The 12,550-nt window shown below is 35.5% G+C and overlaps 1 protein-coding gene across 1 annotated transcript in view; it reads right to left on the bottom strand.

The window, feature by feature from the left end:
• Positions 1-1,337: 1,337 nt before the first annotated feature.
• sec63 (SEC63 homolog, protein translocation regulator) overlaps positions 1,338-12,550 on the bottom strand; it is a 131,322-nt gene continuing 120,109 nt past the window's right edge. Inside the window, exons 20-21 of the mRNA XM_028797624.2 lie at positions 12,085-12,189; positions 1,338-1,777 (exon numbers count right to left, since the gene is read on the bottom strand). Of these exons, the coding sequence (XP_028653457.1) occupies positions 1,640-1,777; positions 12,085-12,189 (243 nt within the window). The 3' untranslated portion in view covers positions 1,338-1,639. The remainder of the gene's footprint in view (positions 1,778-12,084; positions 12,190-12,550) is intronic.

The raw sequence follows: 12,550 nt of genomic DNA, 5'->3' as shown, positions 1-12,550 counted from the left end.
TGAAATCAGGAGTGAAGTGCCAACACGTCTCACTCTGAGAGCCACGCTGGACAAGAGAAGATGCGATGTCCACTTAAACACAGTTGAATGGAACATTTAAAAACTGTAAACGGAGAGCGCTGAACAATGACATATGCATAATTTTGCTTTGGTACCTGTAGAAGACCTCACTTTAATAATATTATGGATGAGGCATGACAGACTTCAGTTCATACCTAGAAGTATGACTTTTTTTTTTTTTTTTTACCTTGCAGTTAAATTTTGAAATACTATATATATCCATTGTGAATTTGAATCAGCATATAGTCTCAATTTATATCAATTAAAAAGACAAAAGTTTCTCTGGCAGTAAATATATATATATATATATATATATATATATATATATATATATATATATATATATATATATATATTAATACAACTATTATAATTTTGCACCATTCTGCCATTTTCAACTGGAATGTCCCACTTGAACACCATGGTAGTCTAAAGCCACTTTCATCAAAACAGTTGCTAAGGAAGATGTTACTTACCCTGTTATTAAATTTTGAAAAAACTACAAAATTATCTAGAAAAAGCATTATTGCCTCCAAGAATACATTAATCAGGCTTTTAAGTACTCCAATTCTTGCAGTTTTTTTCCCTCTTTCATTAACCAAATCCGTAATTATAGTAGCGGTAAGCACATACTTTTTGGTGAGCATTCAAAGACTTAATCGAGTCCTGTCCTGACCACTTTACTCCAGGTTTCTGAATTGACATGTCTAAGTGACAGTGCATATGACAGGACAGCAGATACAGAGAAGAAAAACAACGGAAACAAACGCACCTGGGCCTGCTGACTCTGGCTGACTACCAGACTCAAGTATACAAACATCTAAAAGCCCCTAGCTACTGGCTGCCTTAACTGCAAATAGTTCATCATTACATGAATTAGTGTATAAAACCAACAGTGTTGGGGCACGTCAGTGGCGGTTGAGGTCAGGGGCTTCACGTTTCCTGATCTTGCAGTTCTACTATTGGAAACTATTGTAGCACTGCTTAGGTCAACACACTTGAACAAGGAAACAAAGGCTCTCTGTCAGTTTTCAGAAGAGGTTATTTGGTCAAATACAACATTAGAAGCTAAGTCATCCTCAGCTATTGGGAGTAGTAGAACTAAAAACTGAAATACTTCCTGAAGCAAGAGAGCTCTCACTGTCCCCACACAGGATGAACCAATCAGCTGCCGCTAAACAGACCGTTGCTAAAAATGATATCCTTGCTACTCAAGATAGTGCCATAAAACAAGGAACAAACTTAAAAGCATGATCCAAAAGAACAATACATTGAGATATATTAACTACAAAGAAAGTAGTATTTTTATTATTTTACTTATCAGTATCTCATTCACTGTTCAAAGGTATATTTTGTCCAGGCATTTTACCAGGTATAGGAAGTGCACTCTGAATGTCCTTTGAGCGATGCACTCAGAAAATTTACAAACAAAGTCTGATAAAATTTCAGTGCAACTAAGACATGAATGCACTGTTACATACGCACGTAAATGGGTGCTGGAATTGTGTGCAACAAATACAGTTTCCGTTTTCTTAAAAAAATTGTTAACAAATCAGAAGAAACAGTCTATTACAGTCATTTAATCGTTGTCTTCCTCCTCATCTTCACTTTCTTCTATACCATCACTATCTTCCTGGTCTTCTTCTTCCTCTTCTGTCTCTGGAATATCCCATTGTGGGTGATTATCTGGCATGTGCTTTGCTTCATGAACCTCCAGCTAAAAAAACAGAAAATAGCAATTATGGTTTAAAAAAAAAAAAAGTAATTACATTCATTGCATTCGTAGTCTGATATTTGACAATAAACTATGCAACATTCCATGATCTGCTTCTCGCAACTGAAGAGGGCACCGTGGTGGATGTTTGCCGAATGGCAGACCAACCACAAGCGTTACCTGGTAGGTAACCACCCACACAATTCATGTCGGGGACTCAGACTACGAATGCAATGAACATATATACATATACACATATATACATATTCAATAAGGTGCTTTTTAACATCAGTATTCCCTTTACATAGTCGCAGTTAGAATATTTCTTGCAAATTTCAACTTAAACATTAATGTAATCAAATCAAATATAAAACCAAAGCTATTTGCTACTGCCAGGGCATTAACGTTTTATCTAGTTTGTTATAGAAAAACAAGTTACCCTCAGAGTCAAGAGCCACGATCACAACATTATAACAGGCACCTTCTGAGCAACAGCTAGTTAACATTTCTAAATCTGTTTTCTTTTTTTATCTGAACAGATACCAGCAGAAACATTTTCTTTGATCAGGAAGCAACATAAACAGTCTATGTTCAGTAGCACCTTTTAGAGGGCTAATATTTTTCCCAAAAAACTCAGTTTTCTGAAAAGTGCACAAAGCAATGGGTTTCACACATAAATCAACATAAAACATCTGTTGCTGCCTGTTATGCCTGCTTTTGGCACCTGTTTAAAGTTTGAGGTAGCAGCGGCTGCTTGGAGGGAGGCTCGACGTTCAGGAGGAATGCACAGTGGGCTGGCTGTCTTTGTGAGACAGGTGCGCAGGGGTGGCAGTTGCAGTGAGACCCAATATGGTTTGTACCTCCTGTCATCATAAGTGTCTGTCCTCCCAGGCAAACGTTGCCATAGGTGCATCAGCTACACAAATGTGTTCTGCACCACGATCAGCTGATGCCGGTACCTCACTTTTGATCTACATCTCCAGATCACTTGCATCAAAATTGGAGTCCGACAAATCAGAGTCCAATTCAGTGATAATACGAAAAAAGTCATCCACGAATTATTTTGCTTTGAGCATTCACTTTGGTATCTCTCCACATGCCATTTTAGAAGCTGTTTGCGCTTCGCTACTCACGCATACACAGAGAATCAAGGTCAAATCAACAAAGCTAACTTTCCTTCTACCAAAAGCGTATTGAAAAGCGCTGTAACAAGAAGATCACTGATCTCTATCGATCACCAGCGAGGCTGAGGCTTTCAAAATAATAACAACAACAACAAAAACTGTTAATGCATGATAAAATTGTCTGCATTAATTAAAGCATTAATGTGATAACTTATACACACACATCATATATACATATATACATATGATATATATATATACATATATACATATGATATATATATATACATATATACATATGATATATATATATACATATATACATATGATATATATATATATATATATATATATATATATATATATACATATATACATGTTTCTTCTTTTGTACACACCCAGTGGATATCAAATGTGTAAACAACTTTATTGAAATTAAAGTTTTTGTTACTAAACATGCTCATGTCAGACCTACAGTACTTTGAACTTTTACCAAAATACTTTATTCAAAAATATTTAAGACCCCACAGGGAAATAGAGCATGGGAAAAGTGCTATATAAATAAAATGTATTATTATTGTTAAGACAAAAGCTAATTCATAACTTTTAAGCAAAAGTAATGAAAAAGAACATTTATTTTGTGCTTATAACAGTAATATTTGGATATATCCTTGTTAACTTAACTCACCTTAACTTTTTAATATTGTATACTATCTTATTCTTCTTGCATTTAGGCTGTAACCCGAGTAGAATTGTGAGAACATCTCTTGTGCACATTGCCTGGTAAGGTGATCTGCAGATATTCTGTAGGACTGATGTGATGTTGGGTTGTTCTACATCTTCTGCATAATAAAACACTAAGATCTCAGAGTTTCCTGACTCTCTGAGCAATCTGGCTTTGGTGTGATTGGCCAGCTTGGCTTTGTTGACATGATCGAAAGAGGAAGTGCAAGACACACAAGGAGGAGAAAAACCATAGGAGGCAATGTAAGAGTTGCCTTCAAAGATTGGACATTTAAAACCTGCACAGGAGGAGAGAAAGCTGCAGCAAAAATAAGTCTGAGAAGAAGGCTTCCTGGAAGTGTGCTTGAGAGAGGGAGTGCCCGTCAAGACACACAGTTACAAAGGAAAGGTGCAGAAGATACATGTAGGGCAAAGACAGAATAATTTAAAAATATTTGCTATTAGCTGTCTTTCACAGGTAGTGTGGCTAGTGTTGATATAATTATTAATGGTGAGAACACTTTTGATGTCCATTGTACTGTGTATGACATTTATTCTATGCTGCTTAAAATAATTCAGATGGGACTATGTGGATTTTTGCACTCTCTTTAGTTTTTTTATTTCAACTTTAGTAGGAGTAATCTTTCAACTTTATCAGTAGTTGGCTTGCAAAAAAATTATTTATAAAGCAAATCAAGACAAAGTTGATTCCATGGCAGTGACTGCACTGGTTAGTAGGTCACTCAGTAAAATTCAACATCATATATTAATTCTGCACAAGTTATTCCAGAGCGAACATCTATCCAATCTGAATGTTTCTTTAGAGAAAAACTCTTTAATCATGCATATGAAAGAATCAGTTAATGAGAAAAGGGAAATATGGGTTTTATTTCCAACTTGAAGCTGGAAAGTTCAATAATGGATATGTTTGTTCTCCATTGTCAATTCACTTAGATGAGTTACTAGCAACCCCTGGCTCAAGTGATGGTGACAGGTAACAAGCTACATTAGTTGGAACTACCCTGGATGGGCTGTTAGGGTTGGCAAATTAACACATACTGAACTGTTTATCCAATCCAAATGAATCCGTTAAGATGAATGCTGTTAATTGTATACAGAAATAAGCTGTGTTACACTGGGGACCTCTGTAAGAATGACTCATTTTAATCAATGTGCTTTGATTCTTTATGTCACAAATTCTGCAATCTACACTGCAGTCACACTGTACTAAAAACTGAATTTGAGGGGTGGGGGGTTTAATATCCTTTTTGGCAGACCATGACACAGAATTCAACAGCCTTTATACCATAGGACAAAAATCTCAGAGACTACAAACAGCCCTATGGCGTTGCATAAGCAAAAAGCTCATACAGTGATACCTTGAGATACGAGTTTAATTCGTTCCATGACCGAACTCGTAAGTCAAAATGCTTGTATCTCAAATTAATTTTCCCCATTGAAATTAATTGAAATGAGATTAATTTGTGCCAGCCCCCAAAAAACCACCCCAATTGTTTCTTAAATGTTTTCAACATAAGTAAAATGTATTTATAATGAACAAATATTGTATACAAACAAAATAAAACCTAATACATAAAAGAGAATCTAAAGAAATAAACAGACGTTGGCAAAGCCGATTAGCATATTGTAATGTTTTTTTCTTTCACTTCACTTTTGCTTAACTTAATTTTCTTCTTCACTAGTTTTTTTCTTTTTTGCCACGCTTTCGTCACTTTCATTCGCAGGGCGTTTCAATAGAAACCTATCTAAGGAGCTTTGTTTAGTCCTCCCCTTTAGAATGTTTCTGAAATGAGTTAGGCACGTGTCATTAAATAGCGCGGCTGCACGTTCAGTTTCATTTCAGTAAAGTCAGGCGTTAGGCAAGTGACATTAGAAAGCGCGGCTGCACGTTCAGTTTCTTTTCAATAAAGTCAGGCGTTAGGCAAGTGTCATTAAATAGCGCCACTGTATGATCAGTAGTAATTTTTTCAGAGTTTTTCTTTAAAGTTCGAAACTTTTTCCCACATTGCAAACACTTCCTTTATCTCACTTTAAGAGATAACCTCCTCCGCGATACTGATCTCCTGCAGAACCTCCGTATGTTGCTGCGTATGTAGTTCCGTCAACTCCTCTGTATGTGCGGGGACAAGCTCTTTGATGGCTCGTATTTCAAATTTTGGCTCGTAACTCAAGACAAAAAAATCGACCTAGTGACGGCTCGTATCTCAAAAAACTCGTACATTGGGGCACTCTTATCTTAAGGTATCACTGTATTTACATTTGAACACACTGACAATACAGTCTTCACCGACTTAAAGAACCAGTTGGACAACTAAACTTTTAAATTTAAATTGTAATTTTGATACATGTAAGGTAAAATATTGCTACAAGTACTAATTAGAAATACAACCAAATGCAGAAAGACATCTTGTATTGCATGCTGATTGCCAAATGGATGTAATTATTAAAGAAGACAGAAAGTGTCACAGAAAGGTCAATTTTCAGTCTAAAGGCATATGTGAGCATGTATGTAGCAGCATGTTAAGTTGCTTTCTGTGAGAAATGCTACATTATCACTCTTCCTCAGACTCTACTTGTAAACAGGATAGCAGCCAGTACGTACATCTAGGAGGCTCATTACTGGTGAGTGTGGGCCATGACCCTACCCACAAGGCTGAAACTATTACAAACACCCATGGAAAACTGTGCTACAAGAACAGTCATTAATCATCTTTTATAAAAATAAGCAAACCAATTTAGAAAATGATGCTGCGTTTTTATATAAAACATAATGAACTACTGCCACCTATGTGGAACAACTGTTAAGCTTTTGCTCTGCAACACAAGTGCAACTTATTTTAAACCACAACACTCATGTGTAAGAAACAGGTCAAGCAATCATGGCCATCCAGAGATGAGAAAACAGCAGAAGCTGCACGCAAACATAACTGTGTATCAGACCACTTAGCAGGAGCAGCACCATAGCCCTGTGTGTGACCCTAACTTTGAAGCAGTCAGGTCATAGAGTAAAAGACTTAATATTTTTCAGAAAAATGCACTCTAATACTTATTGACTGTACTTATATATATATCACATTTAGAAAGTAATGCCTTTTTATTTTAAAATAATACCATATAATACAGTGTGAAACTTGTATTCCGAATTTTCACATTCAAATTGAGGAGGGCAATTTTATTCAAATTTATTACCGATAAAAGTACTTTGTCAAGCTGGAAGCAAGTGCTGCGTTTGAGTCAGACATCAGCTACTGGTTTTTAAACAACAAAAAGTATTGTGAAAAGCAGACACAGGTGCACACATTGTGTAGCATTAGGAATACAATCCAGCCAAACCTCAAATTTTCATTTATTTAGACTGATCATGCAATTGTTTTTTTGAATACTGTAATCATCCTTCTTCACTAATGGTCATAACTTTGAATAGGAAAAAAATGAGATTTCAAGGCAGAACTGAGAACCCTAGGCTTATTCTATGTGACAGGTTGACAGCTGCTTCTTCTTCAGACTGCACAGAGCCAACTAAAGTGGTACAGATATGTAGTTAGAATGTTCCTTAAATACCTTCCTCAAGGTGTACATGGTATGGCCCACTGGGAGATTGATAGGCAGACCCGAGGACATGCTAGAACTGAGTGATGGCAGGGGGGGTGTTGGGGTACTCAACTTTGGCAGTGCAGGTTTTCATTCCGACCAGGTTCATTTAATTACATGGCTTGTTAGTACTTTCATTCTTCTAAGACAAACCTTTATCACACTGTAGATTTTTTTCTGAGATCATCATCCATATATGTCTTGGAACAGATTTGTACCTCTTGGTCCTCCCTTCTCTTTCATTTATTTCAGAACATTGTATTGATACAGAAAAAAACATTGTATTGACACAGATACTTCATGATGCACATATACAAGTGTAAATGGAAGAATGGTATCTGGAGAGCTGGTGGTTCCTTTGTCATTTGCACATCATTACTAACGGATGACAATTAACAACTTAATTCATCATTTTAATGGTTCTGACTTGTAACAAATGAGTTAACTAAATTAAGCCCCAAAACATATTGCTTCAGCAGCAAATAAATGGTTTCTAATTCAAAATTTGGTTGAACCAAAAACCTTAAGCCACTGTGGAATTCCAGGACCAAAGTGGAGTACGCCTGTGTTAGAGCAATAAGTTCTTTTTAACTATACTGTGAACAACAGGGTACACCATGACTTAAAGATGGCTAACACTGTAGGCACTTTTGGTAAATTAAAAATAAAATTTTTCTCTGCTTTTCTTTCGAATTGTTTTTTTTATTTTTAATTTCAGTGTAAGACACATTTTGATTTTCTCTTTTAAATTCTAGCCTTTGGTCTGACTATCCTTACTTATAAAAACTGGATATCTGAACTCTTTATACTTTGTGGTTGGTGCTGAAAGGTTACATCATTACTCTTCCTCCAACTCTTATAAACCGGATAAGAGCTGGGTTAGATGATGGACGGCTATGCAAATAAATGACAGCATGGTCAGATTATACCATCAATGGTAGCATTATAAAAATCTGTCAGCAGAAAAAAAAAAAAAAAGAGAGATTGTGTTTTTCTTACTTTTAATAATTCATTAGTACTGCAGATATTGATTGTACCAAGGGAGAAGATTTTTCTTCAAACATGGTTTCACTAATGTAATATTTATTTAGTTTTCCAAGGAATAAGCTACGTTCTACTTCATTCACCACCTACATCTACATCTGACTTTGTCTATCCATCACTTTTTTTTGCCACTCCTGTTTTCTTTAGGCTAAACACTAATCAGCTATTTAGTGCAGGAAGTTATAAATGAAAATCATTTCAGATTGTAATATCCAATATGCAAGTCACCAAACAGGTCAAATTCAAAGAACTGAAGTTGTATTAGCATCGTAATATACAAATAAATGAAGATCTTCATTTGAATACGTCATTAATTGTAATATGGAGAGATAAAATGTGGACTGAACACGTACTCCTTTTAATGGGGGAGGATCACTACATGATGGGTTACACAATGACCTAATGCAGGGGTAGGCAACGTCGGTCCTGGTGAGCCGCAGTGGCTACAGGTTTTCATTCCAACCCAATTGCTTAATTAGAAACCAATCATTGCCAATCTCAGACCTTATTTAATTTTATGGCTTGTTAGTCTGTGCAATGTAAGGCTCTTATATCGTAGATTTTTTTCCTTTCCAAAGATATCATCCAAATGATATGAAGCCTAAAACAGATCATTTTCAGTCTGTCACATTTTTCTATTAAGTGTTTTATTAAATCAAACAGTGCATGATGAACACACACAGATGTAATTGGAAAAAAGCTAGCTGGAGAACTGCTGGCTGCTTTGTCTTTTACATCTTATTGCTAATAAGGAGCAATTAAAACACTGAATGCAGCAGTTTAAGATTGAAATAAGCAATTAAGGTTGGAGAACCTTAACAAGCGAGACCACTAAAATGAAGCATCAAAATGTCACTTAAGCAATATGTGCTTCATCAGCAATAATTGAGTTCTCGTTAAGGAACTGGGTTGGAACAAAAACCTGCATACTGCGGCTCACCAGGACCGACGTTGCCTACCCCTGACCTAATGCAATAATGAAGAAAAAAAAAAATTACATGAATCATAAGTGAGCTACTGCAAAAAATGTTTCACATTTTTCATTTTCTAACTGGCTTATCTCTATCTGTGGCTATTCTGCAAAAGTGCTGAAATGAGCTGTTCCATGCCTTCATTCCAAAATAAATTTTATTCTTTGTTCCAAAGCATTCAGATTGGCGAGATGTTCATGTGGCTTAGCTCATAGTGCATGGCAGACCACTCTGATCATACAATCTCAAATGCGTTAATGGAAGCACATAATTGTAGTTGCTGGGGCTATTAAAACAGTGACTTCAATCAGCAAACACTACATTTGTGTCGTATTGGGTTTTTAAAGCTAAATTATTGGTCACTAATGTAACAAGTAAAATGTGACAAATGTAGTCCATAATAATGTAACACGGTTAGTGCCGGAGAGAGTGGGATCCTTTTTCCTGTTTATCTTAATTAACTGCATGTATGATCAGCCCAGTTCAAAGGCTAATTCTGGATTGGGACATGGGCTAAAACAAATCTTATCACTTATGTGCAGTAAGTACCCTGAAAACAACACAGGAAAAGAATGTTTTACAGGAATTCTAGAATAATGGATTAATCTGCAATTATTAAGAAAACAGCCCACAAGTTAGATCAAATGTTTGTGTTTGTGATATATGAAATTCAAATTAATGTGATTTGTCCACTAAATATTACCCTATCATCCAGCAGTCTCTTCTATATACCGGAGCATGCATTAATTTCACAACAGCAAATGTCACAAACCTGACAATGTGATTGTCTGACAAGCCTGATTCGAAAAATGTGTAGTCACTTATGCATCAAAAGAGTTTATGCAAATAGAAATATTCTAAACAATCTTGGTATTCATCAATTTATGTGGCACTGATATTATTACAATGCAACAATTTAAATTTTTCATCATTGATTTTAAGTAGTATATATTTTTGGTTATAATCTGTGACTATTGCTCATAGGTTTGTGACAATTTGGACTTTGTGTTAAGAAGGTGTGCCTTAAGCAGCATGATGGCTGATGAAGGTTGCTTTCCTTCCCACCACCCGGTGTATGGAGAGAGAGGTGGCTGCAGCAGAGCTGCCTTTAACACTTCTCCAGTGCTTTTTAAACAAGTATGTCTGTTTTCACTATTAATTTAATCACAGAGGATTCCCCAAAAACATATTTGCTTCTCTTACTAACTTCGATGGGAACAAGAAATATATACAGGTCTAAGAGGGCCTAACAGCATTCCCTCTTCAGGAGTCTCTGTGTTTAACTTTGTTTGCTTTTTGTTAGCTTGGATAAACATTTATTGGTGAAAATTTATTTAGTTTAAGGCTCAAGCTGTTAGAAACTCTTAGTAGGTCTGCCTGTGAATCTCTATCAAAATCCCAGCTGGTGGCTTTCTTTTTCTGCTTTCTAGCACTCTTTGTCCTCCATTAATGCTGTTAAATGGATTCTGCTGTGCTTTACTATGCAGTAAACTTTCTTGATTTGACCTGAACTCTTAGTTGTTATAGAGGCAATGTACACTTTATAAACTGTACTGCTTTGTATTCCCAGCAAAGCAACTAGTAATGGTAAATGCTTTTAATGTATAAGCAGCATATCATTTCATACATGAAACGAAATTTCTTCAGTAAGAAACAAAATTGTTGATAATAGTAATTTCTATAATAAACTCCTGCAACCGTTAAAACGCTTAATCAATCTTATCCTCATTTGAAATCTTACCCTCATTCGACTCTTTTTTGACAAATTCAAAACTTATTTTAATCTATGCATCAATTCTTTGGACCATCAAATATCATAACTAAATATTCATTATCTGTGGGACTAGGGGGCAGAGGTGACTCCAGGGTGCAAATTTGGTACATTTTCTCCAGTTCACACTGTCTTCATCTATGAGATTTATGAATTAACTTAAACCTTCTACCAGCTTACTTGCCCCTATGTCAGCTATCTTGGTCAAGATCTTTATGCCTGCCTTTGTACTTGCACCACAGGCAATGTTAATAGACATTGTGCTAATCAACTGTAAAATGGCTGCTGTTAAACCAGTCTTAAAAAAGCAACGTCACGATCAAGAGGGCTTTGCCAGCCAATTTCCTATCTTCCATTTTTGGATAAGATGCTGAAGTGTACTGTTGCCTAATTAGTTTATTCTGTGAAAATGGGGCCAGTTATTTAAACTTTATCAGTCTGATTTTAAAGGCTAAACATACATAAACTGTTTTATTTCTTTATTATTAAAACTAAAATGTGAATCATTATGAGCCTACATCTGCCTGTTATATATCTAATGCAGAATACACAAAATAGGCATGTAAAATGTGCTTTGACAAGGAGTACTAGGGTGCTGTACCGTGTTAGCCATTATGAATGTAGAGAAAAGCCAAGCAAAATGACACCTTTTATTGGCTAACTAAAAAGATTACAATATGCAAGCTTTCGAGGCAACTCAGGCCCCTTCTTCAGGCAAGATGTAATCATTGAGTATCATTGATTACATCTTGCCTGAAGAAGGGGCCTGAGTTGCCTCGAAAGCTTGCATATTGTAATCTTTCTAGTTAGCCAATAAAAGGTGTCATTTTGCTTGGCTTTTCTTTGACAAGGAAAAACTAACTATACTTTGGCGATAATACTCCCTTACTCATAGCTGCACAATACAGTATTTCCTTTTCACAATGGCTAAATACTAAGGAGTTGGTTGAGAGAAACCTCTCCCAATAACCCTTTAACTGATTTGCACTATCCAGCAAAGTATGGAACAGACAATGACTGTTATTTTTCCTATATTTGGTTAAAAAAAAAAAAAAAAAGTCTTACCTTTAAAGGCTTTATCATGTCTAATCCCATATATGAATCTGATTTTAAAATGACTGAGTACTGATAATTTCCTGGTTTTGATGGCGCAGGAAACTTAAGTTCAACCTACCAAATAAACAAAATCAGTTGTGAAATTCTGGCAAGTTATATTGCCTAGTTAAGACCTCAGTAAATTAGCATCAAATTGACAGTGTAGACAAATATTATAACAAACCCACATACATACATTTTATTTGAGCTTATGTAGGAGTTATTCAGTTAAAGGCAGCATACAGTAGTCCAAAGGTACAGTTTGAAACAAATTATTCAAAAATAATACCATTGATACTAATAATAAATATTGTATTTTTAAACCAGGACCTTATCTTGTAAATATTGCAAAGTAATATGTTGAGTAACAGTATATACTCACGATAACCAGAAATAATCCATATATTATTTCAATCAAAACTTTAAAACTTACTTA

This window comes from Erpetoichthys calabaricus, chromosome 3, assembly GCF_900747795.2.
Source record: "Erpetoichthys calabaricus chromosome 3, fErpCal1.3, whole genome shotgun sequence".
In the NCBI taxonomy this organism is placed as follows: domain Eukaryota; kingdom Metazoa; phylum Chordata; class Cladistia; order Polypteriformes; family Polypteridae; genus Erpetoichthys; species Erpetoichthys calabaricus.
This window is presented reverse-complemented; position numbering and strand designations above follow the sequence as displayed.